At 43.1% G+C, this 24,534-nt stretch overlaps 1 protein-coding gene across 1 annotated transcript in view; it reads right to left on the bottom strand.

The window, feature by feature from the left end:
• Positions 1 to 3,545: 3,545 nt before the first annotated feature.
• Positions 3,546 to 24,534, bottom strand: part of camta2 (calmodulin binding transcription activator 2) — a 55,195-nt gene continuing 34,206 nt past the window's right edge. The window contains 11 exon segments of the mRNA XM_036591081.1: positions 3,546 to 5,425; positions 6,776 to 6,850; positions 7,044 to 7,237; positions 11,531 to 11,602; positions 11,740 to 11,956; positions 12,257 to 12,423; positions 15,683 to 15,996; positions 16,638 to 16,908; positions 17,651 to 17,729; positions 18,212 to 18,393; positions 22,731 to 22,903. Coding sequence (XP_036446974.1) covers positions 5,371 to 5,425; positions 6,776 to 6,850; positions 7,044 to 7,237; positions 11,531 to 11,602; positions 11,740 to 11,956; positions 12,257 to 12,423; positions 15,683 to 15,996; positions 16,638 to 16,908; positions 17,651 to 17,729; positions 18,212 to 18,393; positions 22,731 to 22,903 — 1,799 coding nt within the window. The 3' untranslated portion in view covers positions 3,546 to 5,370.

The following is a 24,534-nucleotide window of genomic DNA, read 5'->3' as shown; positions in this document are numbered from 1 at the left end:
TGCTGTAGACTGAATGGTGGAGCTAAACTGCTGTAGACTGAATGGTGGAGCTAAACTGCTGTAGACTGAATGGGTGGAGCTAAACTGCTGTAGCTGAATGGTGGAGCTAAACTGCTGTAGACTGAATGGGTGGAGCTAAACTGCTGTAGACTGAATGGGTGGAGCTAAACTGCTGTAGCTGAATGGTGGAGCTAAACTGCTGTAGCTGAATGGTGGAGCTAAACTGCTGTAGACTGAATGGGTGGAGCTAAACTGCTGTAGACTGAATGGTGGAGCTAAACTGCTGTAGACTGAATGGGTGGAGCTAAACTGCTGTAGCTGAATGGTGGAGCTAAACTGCTGTAGACTGAATGGTGGAGCTAAACTGCTGTAGACTGAATGGGTGGAGCTAAACTGCTGTAGCTGAATGGTGGAGCTAAACTGCTGTAGCTGAATGGTGGAGCTAAACTGCTGTAGCTGAATGGTGGAGCTAAACTGCTGTAGACTGAATGGGTGGAGCTAAACTGCTGTAGACTGAATGGGTTGAGCTAAACTGCTGTAGCTGAATGGGTGGAGCTAAACTGCTGTAGCTGAATGGGTGGAGCTAAACTGCTGTAGACTGAATGGTGGAGCTAAACTGCTGTAGACTGAATGGGTGGAGCTAAACTGCTGTAGACTGAATGGTGGAGCTAAACTGCTGTAGACTGAATGGGTGGAGCTAAACTGCTGTAGCTGAATGGTGGAGCTAAACTGCTGTAGACTGAATGGGTGGAGCTAAACTGCTGTAGACTGAATGGTGGAGCTAAACTGCTGTAGCTGAATGGTGGAGCTAAACTGCTGTAGCTGAATGGTGGAGCTAAACTGCTGTAGACTGAATGGGTGGAGCTAAACTGCTGTAGACTGAATGGTGGAGCTAAACTGCTGTAGACTGAATGGGTGGAGCTAAACTGCTGTAGCTGAATGGTGGAGCTAAACTGCTGTAGACTGAATGGGTGGAGCTAAACTGCTGTAGACTGAATGGGTGGAGCTAAACTGCTGTAGCTGAATGGTGGAGCTAAACTGCTGTAGCTGAATGGTGGAGCTAAACTGCTGTAGCTGAATGGTGGAGCTAAACTGCTGTAGACTGAATGGTGGAGCTAAACTGCTGTAGACTGAATGGGTTGAGCTAAACTGCTGTAGCTGAATGGGTGGAGCTAAACTGCTGTAGCTGAATGGGTGGAGCTAAACTGCTGTAGACTGAATAGGCGGGGCTTAAAGAACCAGTTCAGTCTCATATCTATTTCACATTTTGATTTTTTCACTTTCTCTCTGAATCAGAACACAAGAGCAAATATTTCAACACTTAAATCTCATTTAATGAAGTTATGAAATAGCAAAACAGCCTGAACATCTGCAAAAAGTCGAGAAAATGAATTTACAGTAAAAACAATCCAAACATAGAAGCTCTGATAGTCATAAATAAACTCACTTGAACACCAGCAGTATGAGCTGCACACGTTATTATTATAATTATTATCATATTTTAGAGTCAAATTTAAAGGAACTCATGCGAAGCGCTTTAAAACAACCAAGCAATAAACAGTCCAAAAAAACAAAAACAAAACAAAAAACAACCCAAAGAGAACTATAATCATGCATATGTATAGAGGTATACATTTTTCAGGGAACAAAAAATTATAATATTTTATTAAGCAAGCAGTTCATTTTAAATATATATATATGTTTATATATATTTATCCTCAACAGATCTTCATACTGTACATATTTACAGATTAATGCACAACAGCTCGTCTCTGGCGTCTATAAAAGCAGCCGAGAACAAACCGTCCGTTAGAACACGCAGAACCGGACTCGTTCAGAGGCGCCAGCTCATCTGCAGAACGAGCCACGGCGCTCATCCATCATAAACCTCGCAATCGGAACCGCAGTGAAGAGGAGACGGAGAGACCAGAGCCGGACTGCGCTGGACTCTTTAAATAAAGTAAAAAAGACTTCAAGGCACTGCACAATCAGAAACACCCCACACTACACCGCTCTGTACACCGTCACTCCACTCGGCTACAGCCCACCACTCACACCGTACCCGCCTGCACAACATCCTCGCCCTTAAAACAGGGCAACCCCACCAGCCTTCCCAAAATTCACCCATAGTTCAGTGTGTGAGGTGTAAACAGAGAGATTCAGAGTGGTTTGGTGTGAAATGGTTCAGATGTCTTTACAGTGGTGGTGATAGGAACCAGGGGTCGCCATGACTACAACACAGATATAGACATTTTATTTACTATCCAGAACCACCAGTGAACCTACACGAGTCTTCTGAGTCTATATGGAATGTTGATGATGAAAATAGTGGAAAATCTGAAATAATAAGTTTTCTTTGGGGACTATTTTGCCTCACAGCGCCCTGCATGTATCCCTCCACCATGAATGGAGTTTAAGTTCTCTAAACTATCATAAAACAGTGACTCAGTCATCAGGCAGTGAATTCATAACCATTTCATGTAGGAACTTTCTGTGAGGGAGCTTTTAGAGGTGGACGTCTGGTTCCTATCACCACCACTGTGAACAGTTCTGACTCGGTAAGTTTATCTAGAACAGCGTTTCACACCAAACCACTCTGAACGACTCTGTTTACATCTTAACCACTTAATTATACAGGGAATTTTGGAAAGATTGGTGGAATTGCCCTTCAAGAGATATTTCTTTAAATGCTGCCACAGACACATCCTCATGTTTTATAATAGTGGACGTATTTTTAACGGTTTGTTCTATTTTAAACGTGTTCACGGTTTCACTGATGTAAATGAACTTTTTTGTCTATTGACGACATTATTTGGTTCATACTGTCAATATTCTGTAATAAATCTCAGATGTTTCTGTTTCTGATCAGACTCTACACCGTTAGTCTGAACCTGAATCACAACAAACTGCCCAGCTTATGAAAGGACAACAATCAATCAGGACTTATTACAGTGAAATAACTAAAGAACTAACAGTAAACATGTTTACGACGTTGTCTAATACGGCCCTCAACAGATAATCAACACTTAATTAAAGTGTTAATTAACAGAATTAAGTTGCTGCACGTTTCTCAAAATCAGCCGTTTACTAGACGCTGTAAGATCTTACAAACATTAATGGTAAACATTTAGAGGTAAACAATAGAATAACACAGCTGACCATCGAGCTCCTGCTTGGAAATTCAATTCCAATCGTAACAAATTCTGTTAATCAACTTTCAATTAACTGTTAATTAACCTGCACATGACGCAGTGCAATACTAGACAACCTCCTTAATGCATTTACTGAGTGGCAACATGACTTACTGTAACAAATCCAGATTAAATGAAATAAATTTTGTCCTATTTGCTCTGAAATCGCGTTTTAAGAACAGTTTAAACAGTGCAGTACGGTGAGAGTCTGTAGGCTGCAGCTTCATTAGGGCTGCACGATACATCGTTTGTTAATCGTTATCACATGTATATTAAAAAACATGCAAATGAGCTGTGAGCATCTGGACCAATCACAGCTCCATGAGTTCTGAAAAACTACTGTATTCATTTTGGTTAATAATGATAATAACAGTACTAATAATTACAGTTATTACTTTTCTTATATTAGTAATAATAAAAGTGATGCAGGCCAATTCGACCCTGTCATATTACTGATTCCCCAGTTTATTTGTTTATATATTACAGAAGAATATCCCAACACTATTTTTACATTTCCACAGAACATCAGAAGACATCATACTAAAGTCATTCCAGCAGTGGCAGCTTTTACCAATCAGAATGTAGAGGGCGCTATGTTTTTGTTTTTTTCCTGTATGTTAAATTAAGCAAATAAATACAAATTGAGCAGTAAAATTTGTAGAAAAATGTCATACCTCAGTTCTCTGTAGAGGCTGTTAAAATATTTACGCTTAGAAAAAATCGAAAAATGCATGGAATTTGATGGGGGTGTTCAAACCTTCGCACACAACTGTATGTCTCTATGTTATATACGGACGAGCTTTACTGTAATTTCATACACACAATTAAAAAAATTGACAAGCTGCTGGGCGGCAAAAAGTGTTTTCATTTTACCGCTTGAAAATTTGCACAGAAAGTCGGTGGAAACGTGGTTATCGTCATGTTGGTCAGCTTATCGAGGAACACTGTAAGAGGAAAATGTAAAAATATAAAGTTAAATCACATAAAATGACCATAAGACAGTACAAGCTGAGGTACAGCTGACTCCACTAACTTTACTCCCAACCTGCACAACACTGACTGTATTCTAGTAAACATCAGAGCGCTAACGATAGCTGACCTCGCTGGGTTGTAGCTCATTGGGTAACAGAGTCATGCAGGTAATTCTGGAAGAAAAGCTTGTTAAACTCACTGATTTCTGGAAATGAAAACCTTTTTGTGGAAGAATGATGTAAATAAACAAGTCTACGTTCATAAATGCTGCCACTACTGTAATGTTTTCCTGACGACTTCTGCTTCAGTGGAGTACGAAAGTGTGAAGAGGGTCGATTATCATACGTATCAATATATTAGAACCAACAGGACACTTTATACCGTGCAGCCCTAACTGCACTACGTCACTCCAGGTGTGCCGTTCACTCTTTAAGACTTTTTCGTAAATTTCTCTGTACAACACAAACCAGCTGGAGTGCTATAGAAGGGGTGCCATTCCTTTCTTTCTTTCCCTCTTTCTTTTTGTTTCTCTTCCCTCGTTTCAGAAGTCTAAGACTAAATAAGATCAGTGGGTGGAGCCTTAAGTCATAAGCCCCTCCCCCTGGGCAGGTAAACATCGAGTCGTAATAAAACATGCCTAAAACACCTCAGATCAGTAAATAAACTCAATATGCAAGACAATCATCTCTTTTCTTTAGAATATAGAAGTACATGTCTATATAGAGAGAGTTTGTATACCTCAGAAGTACGTTATATATATATATTTATATACGTGTAAAAGCTGCTCTGTCTCTCTTTTAGTTTTGCAACAGTGAAATAAAAACAAAGTGTAATGCGCTGGAAGCACCTCAGTCAGACAGACAGAGAGAGAGAGAGAGAGAGACAGTGATGCTCGATCTCCCTCTCCCTCTGATCATACACTTCTCCTGAAGCTTGGCTACGGCACAAAGGCGAAGAAAAAAAAAACAAAACGAACAGAGCGAGAGGAGAACGAGGGAAGAAAGCCCAGTGTGAGAGTTAAAGGGCAGCAGATGGACGAGTGGAGAACTCCTCCCTTCATTCCTCAACATGCAGGAAAAACGTAGAGAATCGTCCCTCGGCGAGCGCGGAGAGAGGCCGGACAGTGTTTAGTTCAGAAACTACTGTAAACATGACTGTATAGGACTCTACAGAGAAACATGAGTATAACTGTGTGTGTGTATGTAGATCAGGTGGTAAGGCCCCGCCTCTCCAGCTCCTTGCTCTGCTTCAGCTCCTTTATCCTGGAAAAACAACACAAACACATCTTGTATTAAATTGTACCATAATGCACTACAGTGCAAAAGTCAGAGAACCCCCTCATTTCTACAATTTCCAGCCATTAATACAGACTTCCACCAATTTCCCAAAAATCTCTGCGTAATTAAATGGTTAAGATGTAAACAGTGGTTCAGAGCGGTTCAGAGTGGTTTGGTGTGAAACGCTCTGTTCTAGATAAACTTACTGAGTCAGAACTGTTCACAGTGGTGGTGATAGGAACCAGACGTCCACCTCTAAAAGCTCCCTCACAGAAAGTTCCTACAGTAAATGGTTATGAATTCACTGCCTGATGACTGAGACACTGTTTTATGGTAGTTTAGAGAACTTAAACTCCATTCATGGTGGAGGGATACATGCAGGGCGCTGTGAGGCAAAATAGTCCCCAAAGAAAACTTATTATTTCAGATTTTCCACTATTTTCATCATCAACATTCCATATAAACTCAGATGACTCGTGTAGGTTCACTGGTGGTTCTGGATAGTAAATAAAATGTCTATATCTGTGTTGTAGTCATGGCGACCCCTGGTTCCTATCACCACCACTGTAAAGACATCTGAACCATCTCACACCAAACCACTCTGAATCACTCTGATTACCTCACACTCTGAACTATGCAGAGCTCTACAAAAACATGATGGGTAATAGTTTGTTATACCAACATTAATCATGTTAACATCTGGTAGATAATGTTAATCTGGCCAATCACGTGTTTGGATCAGAAAAATCTCATCCCTAATTATTATAATCATTTATTCACCATCTTTTGGACAGTTTTCCAAGGAGCTGGTCCGAATTAAAGTGTTTGTTGATCCGTTAGAGTCAAAAATGACCCTTTCACCAGCTACTATAACTGTCCCTCACATACAGTACTGTCCAAAAGCTTAAAGCACCTGGAAAAATGTAGATGTATCTGGGCACTAAGTGTTTATTTAATCAGAAAAAAACTAACATTATAATACCTACAGATACAGTAATGAAATAAATAGTGTTTTTCTATGAGTCAGTGTGTTTGTTTAACCATTTCCTTCTCTCTTCTTCGAGAAAACCCAGTGTAAACCGTCATCACCCAATACCTGCTTTATCTGATCAATACTTCATTATGTTAAATCAGGAGCTGACTGAGTTTAATAAACCCAGGAGATGCTGGAGGAGAAATCTGGAACCGAACTCTGTTCTTCAAACCAACTCAGACAATATCAAACTACTATTCAAAATAAGAAATTCTTCTTCCTGTTGACTGTATTTATGTTTATTCGTATTTTAACCTACAGAAAAATCACAACCTAAATGCACCATTACAGTCTGTGTGTACCTGTGTCTGCAGCGGCGGAGGAAGCGCATGATTTTGCGAGCCGCCTGGTCCTGTTTCTTCGTCAGGAAAGAGCCTCTGGAGGAGGAACGTGGACAGAGATACAGTCAGAACATCCACAGAACATAACCTCATTCAGCCTAATGAGAAACTGTAGAACAGACTCAGTTTATATCACAATACCTACATTTAGAGTCAGTTATTCATTCAGCCTAATGAGAAACTGTAGAACAGACTCAGTTTATACCACAATATACCCCTCCCTCCTTACTTTATCTTGGTGGTGAGGGTGTTGGCCCCTCGGGGCCCCTGCTTTAGCCGTTCATACTCCTTGTAGCTGCGGTAGTACTGCTGGATCAGCACTGCGGCGCGGCGAGACTGCTGGAACTTCTTCTGCTCGTAGTAACTCCTGAATTTACTCTGGATCAGGATTGCAGCCTGGGTCATCTTCTTATACAGAGCGTACTGCCCACGGAGAGAGAGAGGGAGAGAGAGTTAAATATATAGACAACAAACAGCGACACGTCCTTATAAACACAGACACACAATCTATCACAGAGACCACTCCAAACACCACACGCTGCCCACAGATGAGCCCAGATCCTCACTAGAACTGACAGAACTGAAACGGATCCCGACTCCCTAACTACACACTACACTTCACACTGCATCATCTTAGCCCTGGTTTTCCACTCGCCGAGAAAAGCCCCAGATCAGAGGAAAGAGAGTTCGCTCTCTGTTTCTTGTTCTTTTACTGCAAATCAGCACACAAACTACACTATATGGACAAAAGTATTGGGACACTACACCTACAGGAGCTTTTATGAATCCCATTCTAAATCCATAGGCATTAATATGGAGTTGGTCCCCTTTGCAGCTCTAACAGCTTCCACTCTTCTGGGAAGCTTCTACAAGATGTTGGAGAGTCTGTGGGAATTTATGCCCATTCATCCAGAAGAGCATCTGTGAGGTCAGACACTGATGTTGGACAAGAGGGTTTGGCTCACAATCTCTATTCTAGTTCATCCCAAAGGTGTGTGATGGGGTTGAGGTCAGGGCTCTGTGAGGGTCAGTCAGGTTCTTCCACACCAAACTCACCCAGTCAGGCCAAACAATTGTCCAAAATGTCTTGTTCTGCTGAAGCATTAAGATTTCCCTTCACTGGAACTAAGGGTTCTAGACCAACCCCTGAAAAACAGCCCCATATCATCATCTCTCCTCCACCAAACGTTCTCCTGGCATTCGCCAAACCCAGACTCGTCCATCAGACTGACAGACAGAGAAGCTGATTCATCACTCCACAGAATATGTGTCCACTGCTCCAGAGTCCAGTGGTGGTGCTTTACTCCACTCCACCCATGCTTGGCATTGTGCATTTTGATCTTAGGCTTGTGTGCAGCTGCTCAGTCATGGAAACGCTGCCATGAAGCTCCCAGTGCAGTTTTAGTGCTGATGTTGATATCAGAGGAGGTTTGAACTCTGCAGTTATGGATCAGCAGAGCGTTGGTGACTTTTATGCTCTGTGCTCCTCAGAGCTTGACGATCCGCTCTGTAACTTTACGTGGTCTGACTCTTCATGGCTGAGTTGCTGTGGTTCCTTAACGCTTCCACTTTTCAATAATACTTAAAATATTGTGAAGATCTAGGAGGGAAGAAATTTGACTTGTTGCAATGGTGGCATCCTATTACAGAACCACGCTTGAACTCAGTGAGCTCTTTAGACCCATTCTTTCACTAATGTGTGTGAAGGCAGGCTGCATGGCTGGGTGCTTAATTTAATGCACTTGTGGCAATGGGACTGAATGAAACGCCTGAATTTAATGATTGAGGTGTGTCCCAATACTTTGTCCATACAGTGTACTTGGATCATTCACTTATTGTTGACATCTATTTTTGGAAGAAAAAAAGCAAACGGTGTTGCATCATTCCCCATCTTCTCCCAGGCATTTTCGTGACACAACGTAGTTAAGCGAGCAGACAGACACCTCGGAAATTCCTTCTGATGAAATAATTTTTTAAATCGCTCACAAGTCATATACTCTGCAAACCACAATGACTTTAAAATTCCTGATTTCAAGGCAGTAAGTTGTGTAGTGTGAACAGTACAGTGATCTGACGACTTGGAAAGTCGTAGTATGTCCGTGGCCTAATTAGTATTATTCTAAATCAGTAAATTAATGCTCTGAAAAGTGCAGCAGATAAGGAAAAAGCTCAGAACTTGAATTAGATTCTCAGCCTGCATTTCCTACAGTTTTCTAAAGCATTCAGTGTTGATGCTGTATGATCAGCAGTGTCAGGATCTTTGTTTTTAACTGTACAAAGCCGCTGTTTTATGCCAAAGAGTCAAGAGAAAGTTTATAATAGTTTTCCAGCTCAAAGGCCACAGATAACGTCAGCTAACGTTCCTCTGTCCACTGCTTAGCAACAAGAGACACCCAAACACACCTCTGAAGTCATGCATCATTCAGGAGTCACACTGAAGTGGGGAAAAGAAGGTAAAATCTGTTAAAAGTGGGAACATGTTTGGAAAATGACGTCCGAACCCGAGGTGTGCAGTCCCATGCATATTTTAAGCTCTAGCTGTTATCACAAATTACAGCACGGGTAGAACACTTCTCAACCAATCAGATTGTTCTATCAGAACTAACTAAAACTAAAGGGAACTAACTGAAATAAAGTGAAATAACTAATAGCACACACAAACACACCCTTCCCACAGCTGGTCTCACACACAGAAACAGCAGGGAACACACAGCTTTACAGGAGAGAACTCCTCAGAGGACGGACACTGGATACACTGGGAAACCAGGTAAACCGGGTACACTGGGTACATTTGGTAAACTGAGGAAACTGGGTAAGTGAGTCTACTGGGTAAACTCGGTTCACTAGGTTAACTGGATATGTTGAGTAAACTGGACACACTGGGTAAAGTGGCTACATTAGCTAAACTGGGTACACTATGTCCACTGGGTCCACTGGGTATGTTGGGTAAAGTGGATACACTGGGTAGAGTGGCTACATTGGGTAAATTGGGTACACTGGCTAAACAGAATACCCTGAGTAAAGTGGCTAAATTGGGTAAACAGGGTCCAGTGCGTAAACTGGGTTTACTTGGTAAATTTGGTAAACTGGGTACACTAGGTAACCTGTGATAAAGAGAGTAAACTAGAAACACTCCGTAAAGTAGGTAATCTGATTACACTGGACAAAGAGGGTAACCCAGGTATACTGGGTAAAAAGGGTAAACTGCGTACACTGGGTAAAAAGTGTAAACCAGGTATACTGGGTAAAGAGGATAAACACTGGGTGAACTGGGTACATTGGGTAAACTTGGTACACTAGGTAAACTGGTACATTGGGTAAAGAGGGTAAACTGGGTACACGGAGCAAAGAGGGTGGATTAGGTACACTAGGTAAAGAGGGTAAACTGGGTACACTCTGTAAAGCAGGTAAACTGGGTATACTGGGTAAAGAGGATAAACACTGGGTGAACTGGGTACATTGGGTAAACTTGGTACACTAGGTAAACTGGTACATTGGGTAAAGAGGGTAAACTGAGTACATTGGGAAAAGAGGGTAAACTGGGTACACGGAGTAAAGAGGGTGAATTAGGTACACTGTACACTGCACTAAACAAGACACACACAGCTTTAGAGTTTAATTTTACCTTCAGCGCAATCCATGTTAGCTAGCATGAAAATCAGATACATACAGAGAGAGAGACAGAGCAGGGAGTGAAAGAGATCAGTTATATTAGTGAATGTTAGTCAGCACATAAATAAACAACAAACATACACGGATACACCAACACACACAAACACAAACATACATATATGCAGATATACACAGAACCAAACTGAAAAGCTGTGTAATGCATTTGTATGTATTTTTATGACAATAACTAGTATGTTGATAACATTAACTAACCCCCATTTAACTGTTTATCTAGTAATGCAAAGCTAGAAAACAGTGTCATTACTGAAGTTAGCACTGAATCAATTATCCTCTCGTTAATTAAAAATTATTTTTCTAATTCACAGTTCTGAACATTTCAATCAAATTTCTTCACTTCTACACCCCCCACCATAACAGCATTCCGACAGTAATGGGGCAGGTCTTCTCACAACTCATTATGAGTGTTGCATGACCATGAAACAGGTGTACAGTAACCATGGAAATGGGTGCAGCGTAATCATGGGCATTGACGTAGAGAAACCACTGAAATGGGTGCTGTGTAATTATGGATTTGGGTGGAGTGTAACCATAGAAATGAGTGTAGGCCACTGATACATGTATCAGTAATAAAGTTCAGATGTAGACCATCTGTATTATGGCAGCAAGGCAGTAAGAGTTGACCAGCACTCTGTACAGATTTCACACAGTAGCTCTAGATCAGTGTGGCTATGAATCCTGGTCCTGAAGAAGCTCTAAACGATGTAGGGATTTCACCTAAAGAGGGGTTTGTTAATTAGTTCATCATTTGAATCAGGTGTGTTGGAAGCAGAGAAACTCTAAAATGTGCAGGACGGTGGAACTCCAGGACCAGGACTGAGAACACTAAAGACAGCACATACACAGTCAACCACATGAACAGGACAAATACACATACAGTAAGACAGGACACACACAAAAAATTAAACAGAACTACACAACCACATTCAAATAAACATAGAAGCATACATATACATTAGTGCGACAACAACACCAGAACATCAGTGAACTTTGTGAAGAGCACTCATTAATGAGGTGTATGTGTACCTGCTTGTACTTCCTGTAGCATCGCTGGATAACTGCAGCCGCCATGTCCTGCTGCTCCTTCAGCCTCCGCCCCTGAAAATACAACCACGACTGTTTAACTTGCAGCCTGATTGTTCACATGACAACCTGGAAAATGTTTCATTATCTGCGACGAATAATTCAGTATCTGCTATGAATTATTCAGTATCTACAATGAGCTGTGACTGTACCTTGTATCTCCTGAATGCATTCTGGATGATGCGTGCTGCCTCATATAGTTCTCTCTGTTCGCTATCTGTCAGCGTGAGCAGAGCGAAGTCTCTCTCCATCCTGCCATTGGCTGAGGCATTCAGAAACTCTGCCCACGCAGCACTGCTCGGGGGGCGGAGCCTCTGCAAGGCCAGTGCACTGAGAGGGGAGGGTGGCTGGGGGGTTGGACACATACACCTAACACACACAAAGGGGCAAAATATAAATGATTCTATAAATGTATAAATTTACTGAAAGGTTTTTGTGAAACATACAAAGATGAATTATGGTAGTTAGTGGATAATGAGGGTGTTTGGTGAGATTGATGGTGTTGGAGAATAGTGGCGTTTAGTGGAGAATGGTGGTGTTTGGGTGGAGAATGATTGCTGGAGCAAAAAAAAGGTGGCTGGTTGAAAATAGTGGCGTTCGGGTGAAAAACGATGGCGTTTGGGAGAAATGGACGGTGTTTGATCGAGAATATTGTTGTTTGTTGTGTACCTGTCTACAGTGTCCAGGTATGGTGCAAGCCAAGGCATGGTGTCATGAATGGCAGGGTTGTCCCGCCTCTCTCTGAGTGGAGACTCCGCCTCCCTAGGGAATTCCTCCTGTTTGATTCGCTCTGGTGTCGCCTCGATTATCTGTTCTGCCAGTGTTGCCATGTCAACCTCAAACAAACACACAAATAAAAGTCATCATGAGAAGCTGACCAGTATTACATTACCTACTGTTTATTACTCAGATAAACATTACTGACTTAAGAGGTGTGGACTTAAGTCACATCAAAAAAGACTTGGAAACTTGTATAGGAAAGTCTTAAGTTGATTGCTAAGCACAGGCAAGTCTCAAATCGACAGGTAAGTCAGGAAAGTCTTGACACTCCTGTACTGACTTGGGACTCAACTTGAGATGTGCCTTCACTGACTCAGGACTTGAGACTTGCCTTCACTGACTCAGGAATTGACTTGAGACTTGCCTGTACTGACTTGGGACTCGACTCGAGACTTGCCTGTGCTTACTCGGGACTTGACTTGGGACTTTCCCGTACTGACTCAAGACTTGAGACTTGCCAGTACTGACGTGGAACTCGATTTAAGACCTGCCTGTACTGACTCAAGACTTGACTTGAGACTTGCCTGTACAAACTCGAGACTCGACTTCAGACTTGTCTGTATTGATTCAGAACTCAACTTGAGACTGGCCTGTATTTACTCAGGACTCGACTTGAGACTTGTCTCTACTTTCTCGAGACTTGCCCGTATTGACTCAGGACTCAACTTGAGACTTGCCTGCACTGACTCAGGACTCAACTTGAGACTTGTCTGTGCTGACTCAGGAATCGACTTGAGACTTGCCTGTGCTTACTCTGGACTTGACTTGGATCTTTCCTGTACTGTCTCAAGACTTGAGACTTGCCAATACCGACTTGAAACTCGACTTGAGACCTGCCTGTACTCACTCGGGACTCGACTTGAGACTGGCCTTTATTAACTCAGGACTCGACTTTAAACTTTCCTGTACTGATTTGGGACTCGACTTGAAACTTTCCTGTACTGAATCAAGACTTAATACTTGCCTGCACTGACTTAAGACTCAACCTGAGACTTGCCTGTATTGACTCAGGACTCAACTTGAGACTTGCCTGTACTGACTTGGGACTCAATCTGAGACTTGCCTGCACTGACTTAAGACTCAACCTGAGACTTGCCTGTATTGACTCAGGACTCAACTTGAGACTTGCCTGTATTGACTCAGGACTCAACTTGAGACTTGCCTGTACTGACTTAGGACTCAACCTGAGACTTGCCTGTATTGATTCAGGACTCCACTTGAGACTTGCCTGTACTGATTCGGGACTCGACTTGGACCTTTTCTGTACTGCATCAAGACTTGAGACTTACCTGTACTGACTCGGAACTCGACTTGAGACTTGCCTGTATTGACTCAGGACCTGACTTGAGGCCTGCCTACAGACTCGAGACTCAACTATGGACTTGTTTGTATTGCTTCAGAACTCAACTTGAGACTGGCCCGTATTAACTCAGGACTCAACTTAAGAATTATCTTTACTAACTGACTTGAGACTTGTCTGTGCTTACTCAGGACTCGACTTGGATCTTTCCTGTACTGACTCAAAACTTGAGACTTGCCAGTACTGACTTGAAACTCGACTTGAGACCTGCCTGTACTGACTCAGGACTCGACTTGAGACTGGCCTGCATTAACTCAGGACTGGACTTCAGACTTGCCTGTACTGACTCGAGACTCGACTTGAAACCTGCCTGTACTGACTTAGGACTCAGCCTGAGACTTGCTTGTATTGACTCAGGACTCAACTTGAGACTTGCCTGCACTGACTCAGGACTCAACTTGAGACTTGTCTGTGCTGACTCAGGAATCGACTTGAGACTTGCCTGTGCTTACTCTGGACTTGACTTGGATCTTTCCTGTACTGTCTCAAGACTTGAGACTTGCCAATACCGACTTGAAACTCGACTTGAGACCTGCCTGTACTCACTCGGGACTCGACTTGAGACTGGCCTTTATTAACTCAGGACTCGACTTTAAACTTTCCTGTACTGATTTGGGACTCGACTTGAAACTTTCCTGTACTGAATCAAGACTTAATACTTGCCTGCACTGACTTAAGACTCAACCTGAGACTTGCCTGTATTGACTCAGGACTCAACTTGAGACTTGCCTGTACTGACTTGGGACTCAATCTGAGACTTGCCTGCACTGACTTAAGACTCAACCTGAGACTTGCCTGTATTGACTCAGGACTCAACTTGAGACTTGCCTGTATTGACTCAGGACTCAACTTGAGACTTGCCTGTACTGACTTAGGACTCAACCTGAGACTTGCCTGTATTGATTCAGGACTCCACTTGAGACTTGCCTGTACTGATTCGGGACTCGACTTGGACCTTTTCTGTACTGCATCAAGACTTGAGACTTACCTGTACTGACTCGGAACTCGACTTGAGACTTGCCTGTATTGACTCAGGACCTGACTTGAGGCCTGCCTACAGACTCGAGACTCAACTATGGACTTGTTTGTATTGCTTCAGAACTCAACTTGAGACTGGCCCGTATTAACTCAGGACTCAACTTAAGAATTATCTTTACTAACTGACTTGAGACTTGTCTGTGCTTACTCAGGACTCGACTTGGATCTTTCCTGTACTGACTCAAAACTTGAGACTTGCCAGTACTGACTTGAAACTCGACTTGAGACCTGCCTGTACTGACTCAGGACTCGACTTGAGACTGGCCTGCATTAACTCAGGACTGGACTTCAGACTTGCCTGTACTGACTCGAGACTCGACTTGAAACCTGCCTGTACTGACTTAGGACTCAGCCTGAGACTTGCTTGTATTGACTCAGGACTCAACTTGAGACTTGCCTGCACTGACTCAGGACTTAAGACTTGTCTGTGCTGACTCAAGACTCGACTTGAGACTTGCCTGTACTGATTCGGGACTCGACTTGGAACTTTCCTGTACTGACACAAGACTTGAGACTTGCCTGTACTTACTCGGGACTTGATTTGGAAGTTTCCTGTACTGACTCAAGACTTGAGATTTGCTTGTACTGACTTGGATCTCGACTTGAGACTTGCCTGTGCTTACTCGGGACTTGACTTGGAACTTTCCTGCACTGACTCAAGACTTGAGACTTGCCTGTACTTACTCGGGACTCCACTTAGAACTTTCCTGTACTGATTCAAAACTTGAGACTTGCCAGTACTGACTTGAAACTCACCTTGAGACATGCCTGTACTGACTCAAGACTTGACTTGAGACCTGTCTGTGCTGACTCAGGACTTAATTTGAGACCTACCTGTACCGATTCAGGACTCAAATTGAGACCTAAGCTGTAATGACTCAAGATTCGACTAATCAGTGAAAGTGTACAGGTCTCACCTGTAGCACTTCTGCAGGCAGGTAGTCCTCATTCTCAGCATTCTCACTGTAGTTCAGCAGCTCTGCCTCGAAGGGAGAGTGTGTGTGAGAGTGTGTGTAGTCTGGTTGTGTGTGTGTGGGGGAGTGACCGGACTCTGCTCCGCCCACCGCTTCCCAAGATACTGGGGAGGAGGGAGAGGAACTAGAAGTGTCCATGGGGTCAGGGGGGCTGGACAGAGGGGAGGTGGGCGGGACCGAGCCACTAGAGTAGGCGGAGCTTGGTGAGGGAGAGGGCGGGTCACTGGGGGATGGAATACTACTGGACGAACTCAGACCTGAGAAAAAGAGAGAAAATAACACAATTTTCAAAAACAATCTCTTTAATCCTTTCAAAAACATAAGATGACCGACACAGATCACTGTACTAACAGTGCACACCAGCAGATCACCTGACTAAAGTTTAGGAATTATAAATGTAGTCGATCATCCGAAACACATTTAGTGTTCGAAGTTTGCTCCTTCAGTTTTAGCACTGGAGCTACAAGGCTAATGCAGCAAACTCACTCACTCATGTTTAGCAGGCCACAGATTCTCCAGAATATTAGCAGCTTTTGGTGCCCATGATGTTTAAGTTGCCATTGAAGTTTCCTCTGAATCACGTTTTAAGTTCTTTATATCAAATAAAGAGTTGTATATACGCTGTATATGCGTTTGTAATAATTTCGGATATCACAAGTTTTTGAAAAGAATAACACCTGAGGTATAACGGAAAACACGTTTTATTTCTCTAATAGTGGGGCTGTTCATCATAATATAGCATTAGCATCTCTTGTACATGTTCAGCTCCTATCAGCGTATATCAGGAACCTTGAAAGTGGTCACGCATTTTGCAAGTATTTATGCTGTTTGCACAATGCAAACTCTTGCGTGCCTTAGCCGCTACTGCTGACTGGACACTAGATGTTAGCAAACTCACCTGTATCAGGGCTGGTGGAGAGCGGAGACAGTGGAATCTGCGGCGGTGGCGACGTGTCAAGGCTGAGTGTGTGAGTGTGAGTGTGTGTGAACTCCTGAGCCTGTGTGAGTGTGTGCAGCTCCTCGATGCAGCGTGCGAGGCGCGTGTGTCCTCGTGAACGGGCCACGGCCAGCGGGAGGCGCCCCAGAGAGTCGGGAATACCCAGAGCCACGCTGCTCCACCGGTACAGCAACACCGCCGCCGACTGATGACCTAACGCACATGCCCACATCTACACACACACACACACACACACACACACACACACACACAAACACACACACACACACACAGTCACAAGCAGGAATACGACACAGAACTGTCCGTGTTCCTCTAGAAGTGCGAGGATGTTTAAACACCTGGCTCATTTGATAAATCCGGACCAAAGTTCGGGTTTTTCCGATACTGTATCTTTTTCATTTGATTAATTTCACACTGTAGCAGTTAAAGTGTCCCAAATTAAACTTGTGGACATATTTTGTTCTTCGATTGGTCAGAAACTTGGCAAGGATACAAGTGCCCTGTTGCTTTCACACTTGCCCTCTATAAACAACCTATTTTTGAACATTTAGTAGGCAATCATAGTATAAAATCCAGACACAGTCATATGCAAAAGTCTGAATGTCCCTGGCCTCATTTCATGTTCTACTGATTTTCTAGGTGAAGTTAAAACATGGGTTTTTCTGTTTAGTGCACTTTCTGTTTAATATGTTGGGGGAAAAATAAAATACACAATTTTAAAATGTGTAATTACTTTTGCTTAATTCTATTTTTCCCCAATATGTAACAATTCAGCCAATAATCAGTAAGTGTGTATTAAAATGTGCAGAACTGTGATCTCTGTAGAGGATGTGCTACTTATTCAGACTTACAGACTCAACACAAATATGATATTTGACCAGAGGCGCCCAAACCTTTGGGCTTTCTACACTCTTGATGAAACGAAGTGCCCTGAAACTGTGTCCTTTACTGACCAGTGGTGTACAGGAGAAGTGATCAACGTTGAGGGGATCCACCTCCTGCTCCAAATCCAAACTATCAGCACTAACAGTCCTACAGAGAGAGGAAGACTTTTATATTGTAGTGTTTTAAACACGAAATACTATATATTTCCCTCTCCAGACTCCGTCCTTCCATAGCTACTGCGGTGACAAGCGTCGCTCAACGCTGATAAAAATCCCATTCAACCTAATGAGAAACTGTAGAACAGACCTATAATATAGTTTATAATACGTAAATGTAGGTATTGTGATATAAACTGAGTCTGTTCTACAGTTTCTCATTAGGCTGAATGAATAACCGACTCTAAATGTAGGTATTGTGATATAAACTGAGTCTGTTCTACAGTTTCTCATTAGGCTGAATGAATAACTGACTCTAAATGTAGGTATTGTGATATAAACTGAGTCTGAATGGGGATTTTTCAATGTGTTCTGTGAAACGTGTCAAACAGTAGCTATGAAAACGCTAATATGGGCGGAGTCTGGAGAGAGGAATTTCAAAACATTAATAAAAGTCACTTCAAAGCCCTTTACCTCCACTGTATGAGTGTGTGTATGAGCTGTGTGTATCCCTGTGCGGCGGCGAGGTGCAGCAGAGTCATCCCTCTGTGTCTGATCGAGTGTGTGAGCCTCTCTCCTCCACTGCCCCCCCACCGGCCCCCCATCATCATCCGTTCACACACACTGATGATGCGCCGCTCAAACCACGGACCAGACTGAGTGTGAGAGAGAGATATAGAGAGAGAGAGAGAGAGAGAGAGACAAATATTAATTATGTTACACTTATTTCATGTTTTTGATACAGAGGTTAAATCATCATCATCAGATCATAAACTCAGAAATCACACATTCTCCATCTTTCTATGCCAAATAGCAACATTCTCTACCAGAACGTTCTCCACCAGAACGTTCTCCACCAGAACGTTCTCCACCAGAACGTTCTTCACCAGAACATTCTCCACCAGAATATTCTCCACCAGAACATTCTCCACCACATTCTTCACCAGAACGTTCTCCACCAGAACGTTCTTCACCAGAACGTTCTCCACCAGAACGTTCTCCACCAGAACGTTCTTCACCAGAACATTCTTCACCAAATGACAGTGCTTTTCAAAGAGGCATGATGATGACGGTAAATAGCCAGATATTCAGTGATGAAACTGAACGAAGAGGGTCTGAGGAAGAGGGGCTGAGAAAAAGGACGTGAGGAAGAGGGGCTGAGGAAGAGGGTCTGAGGAAGAAAAACTGAGGAAGAGGGGCTGAGGAAGAGGGTCTGAGGAAGAAAAACTGAGGAAGAGGAGCTGAGGAAGAGGAGCTGAGAAAGAGGAGCTGAGGAAGAGGGGCTGAGAAAAAGGACGTGAGGAAGAGGGGCTGAGGAAGAGGGTCTGAGGAAGAAAAACTGAGGAAGAGGGGCTGAGGAAGAGGGTCTGAGGAAGAAAAACTGAGGAAGAGGGGCTGAGGAACAGGAGTTGAGGAAGAGGGGCTGAGGAAGAGGAGTTGATGAAGAGGAGTTGAGGAAGAGGAGCTGAGGAAGAGGGGCTGAGGAAGAGGGGCTGAGGAAGAGGGGCTGAGGAAGAGGAGCTGAGAAAGAGGCACTGAGGAAGAGGGGCTGAGGAAGAAAAACTGAGAAAGAGGAGCTGAGAAAGAGGGGCTGAGGAAGAGGAGTTGAGGAAGAGGGGCTGAGGAAGAGGAGTTGAGGAAGAGGGGCTGAGGAAGAGGAGCTGAGAAAGAGGGGCTGAGGAAGAGGAGTTGAGGAAGAGGGGCTGAGGAAGAGGAGCTGAGAAAGAGGGGCTGAAGAAGAGGAGTTGAGGAACAGGAGTTGAGGAAGAGGGGCTGAGGAAGAGGAGTTGAGGAAGAGGAGCTGAGGAAGAGGAGCTGAGGAAGAGGAGCTGAGGAAGAGGAGCTGAACTGACCCACGCGTACACTTGGAGGGGAGTGTCAGGTAACGAGTGGCTGAGTAACAGACAGAACAGGTACAGCCCAGTGAAGTTTGTGCCGTATGATGGTTCTGCAGAGTGTCCCGAATGCGATGCCTGTTAAGGTTCCTTTAGAGTTAAAATGCTGCCCAACAGAGGAACCTTTGAAGGCAGTGACTAGATAGACTGGATAAGGTGTTGTTAGGCCTCTGCTATGGTATTCCAGGTGGTTGCTAAGGTGCTGCTAGGCCACTGCTGTAGTATCCCAGGTTGTTGCTAAGGTGTTGTTAGTCCACTGCTATGGTATCCCAGGTGGTTGCTAAGGTGCTGCTAGGCCACTGCTTTTGTATCCCAGGAGGTTGCTAAGGTGCTGCTAGGCCACTGCTGTAGTATCCCAGGTGGTTGCCAAGTTATTGCTAGGCAACTGCTATGGTGTTCCAGGTGGTTGCTGAGGTGTTGCAAGGTCACTGCTATGGGATCCCAGGTTGTTGCTAAGGTGTTGTTAGGTCTCTGCTATGGTATGCCAGGTGGTTGATAAGGTGTCGCTAGCCCACTGCTATGGTATCCCAGGTGGTTGCTAAGGTGTTGTTGGGCCGCTGCTATGGTATCCCTGGTGGTTGCTAAGGTGTTGTTAGGTCTCTGCTATGGTATCCCAAGTGGTTGCTAAGGCATTACTAGGCCATTAATATGGTATCCCTGATGGTTGCTAAGGTGTTGTTAGGCCACTGCTATGGTATTCCAGGTGGTTGCTAAGGTGCTGCTAGTCCACTGCTATCTTATCTCAGGTGATTGCTAAGGTGCTGCTAGGCCACTGCTGTAGTATCCCAGGTTGTTGCTAAGGTGTTGTTAGTCCACTGCTATGGTATCCCAGGTGGTTGCTAAGGTGCTGCTAGGCCACTGCTTTTGTATCCCAGGAGGTTGCTAAGGTGTTGCTAGTCCACTGCTATCTTATCTCAGGTGATTGCTAAGGTGCTGCTAGGCCACTGCTATGGTATCCCAGGTGGTTGCTAAGGTGCTGCTAGGCCACTGCTGTAGTATCCCAGGTGGTTGCCAAGTTATTGCTAGGCAACTGCTATGGTGTTCCAGGTGGTTGCTGAGGTGTTGCAAGGTCACTGCTATGGGATCCCAGGTTGTTGCTAAGGCATTACTAGGCCATTAATATGGTATCCCTGATGGTTGCTAAGGTGTTGTTAGGCCACTGCTATGGGATCCCAGGCGGTTGCTCAGATGTTGCAAGGTCTTTGCTATGGGATCCCAAGTGGTGGCTAAGGCATTACTAGGCCATTAATATGGTATCCCAGGTGGTATTGCTAAGGTATTGCTAAGGTATTGCTAGTCTGTTGCTGTGCGATCACAGGTGGTTGCTAAGGTGTTGCTGGTATACTTGTATGGTTACTAAGGGGAGTGTCCATCTGCGTACAGTGTGTATACTGACTGTGGTGGAATGTCAGGTAGAGATATGAGCACTAAATGAGCGGAATGAGTCAGTCAGGAAGCTGATCATCCCCCCATTCGTTTCTTTGGAAAATAGCCACTGTTTGAACAAACGCTGTCCGACTTGCTGAGTTAGCACAGTCCTGCACAGTTTGGTGGTTCTAGCCGTAAAGCTGTAGGAGGAACAGCGCTGCAGGGTTCTGAATAAAAATAAGGCCAACTTAACAAAACAAGAACATAATAAGGAAAATAATATTTGATCTGGTGAAGCTGGTTCAAACATCCCCCTCCTGCTTTCCCTCCACCGCCCCCCTCGTCTTTCTTTCCCTCTGTCACGTTCTCCTCTTTCACTCTCTCCATCACTGACTAAAGTAACTTTTCCACTGAGAGCCACCTGATAGGAAACATTACATCCATACCACACACACACACACACACACACACACACAGACACACACACACACACACTCACACACACACACACACACACACACACACACACACACACACTCACACACACACACACACACACACACACACACACTCACACACACACACACACACACACACACTCACACACACACTCACACACACACACACACACACACTCACACACACACACACACACTGCCACCCTGACCCCTCTCACACACTCACACTTCACCTCTCCCCTCCCTCAGATTTTTCCCTCTCTCTCTCTCTCTCTCTCTCTCTCTCTCTCTGCTGCTGTGACGCAAGAACTTCAGCTAAATTGAAATGAGCAGAAGGTGGCGAGGCAGCGACACGGAGAGCCCTGCTGGGTGATCTGTCAGAGCTGCTGTCACACAACAATACTGACTATTTAGTGGGACTGACTGAATAAAACATTTCAAACATCCATAAAAATATAAACAAACACTGTTTCCTTTCTGTCTGGTTACCATCCACAACACCAAACTGCCACTGGGGTTAAAGCTGAGGCCCTCAGATCTCCAGTACCTTCATTTGGAGAACATCGCTGCACTGTATACTGTTGCTATTAAATTACATATTATATATAAATCGCACTCCATACATCCAACAGAACTACTCAAACACATCCACACCACTGAGGAACCAAGAGGAGAAACTCGAAAATAACGAGGAAGAACCACTGAGAGGAACCGAGACTCAGAAGGAGAAACTCGAAAATAACGAGGAAGAACCACTGAGAGGAACCGAGACTCAGAAGGAGAAACTCTCTAAATTAACGAGGAAGAACCACTGAGAGGAACCGAGACTCAGAAGGAGAAACTCTCTAAAATCATGAAGAACCACAGAGGAACCGAGACTCAGAAGGAGAAACTCTCTAAATTAACGAGGAAGAACCACTGAGAGGAACCGAGACTCAGAAGGAGAAACTCTCTAAATTAACGAGGAAGAACCACTGAGAGGAACCGAGACTCAGAAGAAGAAACTCTCTAAAATAACGAGGAAGAACCACTCAGGAACCGTGACTCAGAAGGAGAACCTAACTGAGAGCATGAAGAAGAACCACTGAGGAACCACGACTCAAAAGGATCGCCTCTGATGTCCCTCAGTGATTTCTGAGATGATGACCGCTGGATAAAGGCTGCACCAATAACACTGAGGTGAGGCTGACCTGACCTACAGCCGCTGGACAGTGGCTACGCTGATTGGAGCTTTCTGTCCTGCCGGCAGCTCTTGTTACTGTGTGTGTGTACCTGGTTTTCAGGTGTGAGGCGCGGGGGGGAGGCAGGTAAACTCTGTTGCCGTGACAGCCGCTGTTGATGGATCTGCTGCTGCTGGTGTTGCTGTTGATTGTTGTTGGCCATCTCTGCCATCCTCCTCTCCATCTGCTCCAACCTCTCCAGGATGGACATCCGGAACTGATTATCTACACAACACACACCAACACACACTCAGATCATCTGGACCACAAACACACACCTGCAGAACACCCAGCACATCTACACACTCACTGTGCACCAGCATTTACTTACTACACTACATATAACTAATATACTGTATAATACAGCTGACATACAGTACTATATAACTAATATACTGAATAATACAGCTAACATACAGTACTATATAACTAATATACTGTATAATACAGCTGACATACAGTACTATATAACTAATATACTGTATAATACAGCTGACATACAGTACTATATAACTAATATACTGTATAATACAGCTGACATACAGTACTATATAATTAATATACTGTATAATATGGCTAACATACAGTACTATATAACTAATATACTGTATAATACAGCTGACATACAGTACTATATAACTAATATACTGTATAATATGGCTAACATACAGTACTATATAACTAATATACTGTATAATACAGCTGACATACAGTACTATATAACTAATATACTGTATAATATGGCTAACATACAGTACTATATAACTAATATACTGTATAATACGGCTAACATACAGTACTATATAACTAATATACTGTATAATACAGCTGACATACAGTACTATATAACTAATATACTGTATAATATGGCTAACATACAGTACTATATAACTAATATACTGTATAATACAGCTGACATACAGTACTATATAACTAATATACTGTATAATATGGCTAACATACAGTACTATATAACTAATATACTGTATAATACAGCTGACATACAGTACTATATAACTAATATACTGTATAATATGGCTAACATACAGTACTATATAACTAATATACTGTACAATACAGCTGACATACAGTACTATATAACTAATATACTGTATAATACGGCTAACATACAGTACTATATAACTAATATACTGTATAATACAGCTGACATACAGTACTATATAACTAATATACTGTATAATATGGCTAACATACAGTACTATATAACTAATATACTGTATAATATGGCTAACATACAGTACTATATAACTAATATACTGTATAATATGGCTAACATACAGTACTATATAACTAATATACTGTACAATACAGCTGACATACAGTACTATATAACTAATATACTGTATAATATGGCTAACATACAGTACTATATAACTAATATACTGTATAATATGGCTAACATACAGTACTATATAACTAATATACTGTATAATACAGCTGACATAGTGTACTATAATGCACACATTTCCAGTACTGTACTATGTATCACATACACTGTACTATATAATCCACCTATAACACACAGCTTTCTGATGTACAGTACTGAGTCAGTGACCCTTTCACTGATTTAAGTTCCAGTCAAAACAGCAATTCAGTAATTACTCATTTTCAGCACCAGGAAAAACAGAAAACACACACTTAACCGAAAATTACACTGAAGCCTGAACTACTGAATCCTATCAAATCTGTCAGTATTTAATGTGTCCAGTGTTCACTGCTGAGGCTGTTAGTGAAGAAGACGATAAAACGCCCCAAACGTACAGTGGAGCAGTAAAGCTGAAGGCTGAGGAGTGGAGAGGTCTGATGGAGTGACGAGTTTGTATCTGTAGTGGAGA

The sequence above is a fragment of the Colossoma macropomum genome, unplaced genomic scaffold (assembly GCF_904425465.1).
Source record: "Colossoma macropomum unplaced genomic scaffold, Colossoma_macropomum, whole genome shotgun sequence".
Lineage (NCBI taxonomy): Eukaryota > Metazoa > Chordata > Actinopteri > Characiformes > Serrasalmidae > Colossoma > Colossoma macropomum.
Note: the sequence above shows the minus strand (reverse complement) of the source record. Positions and strands in the feature narration are given on the sequence as shown.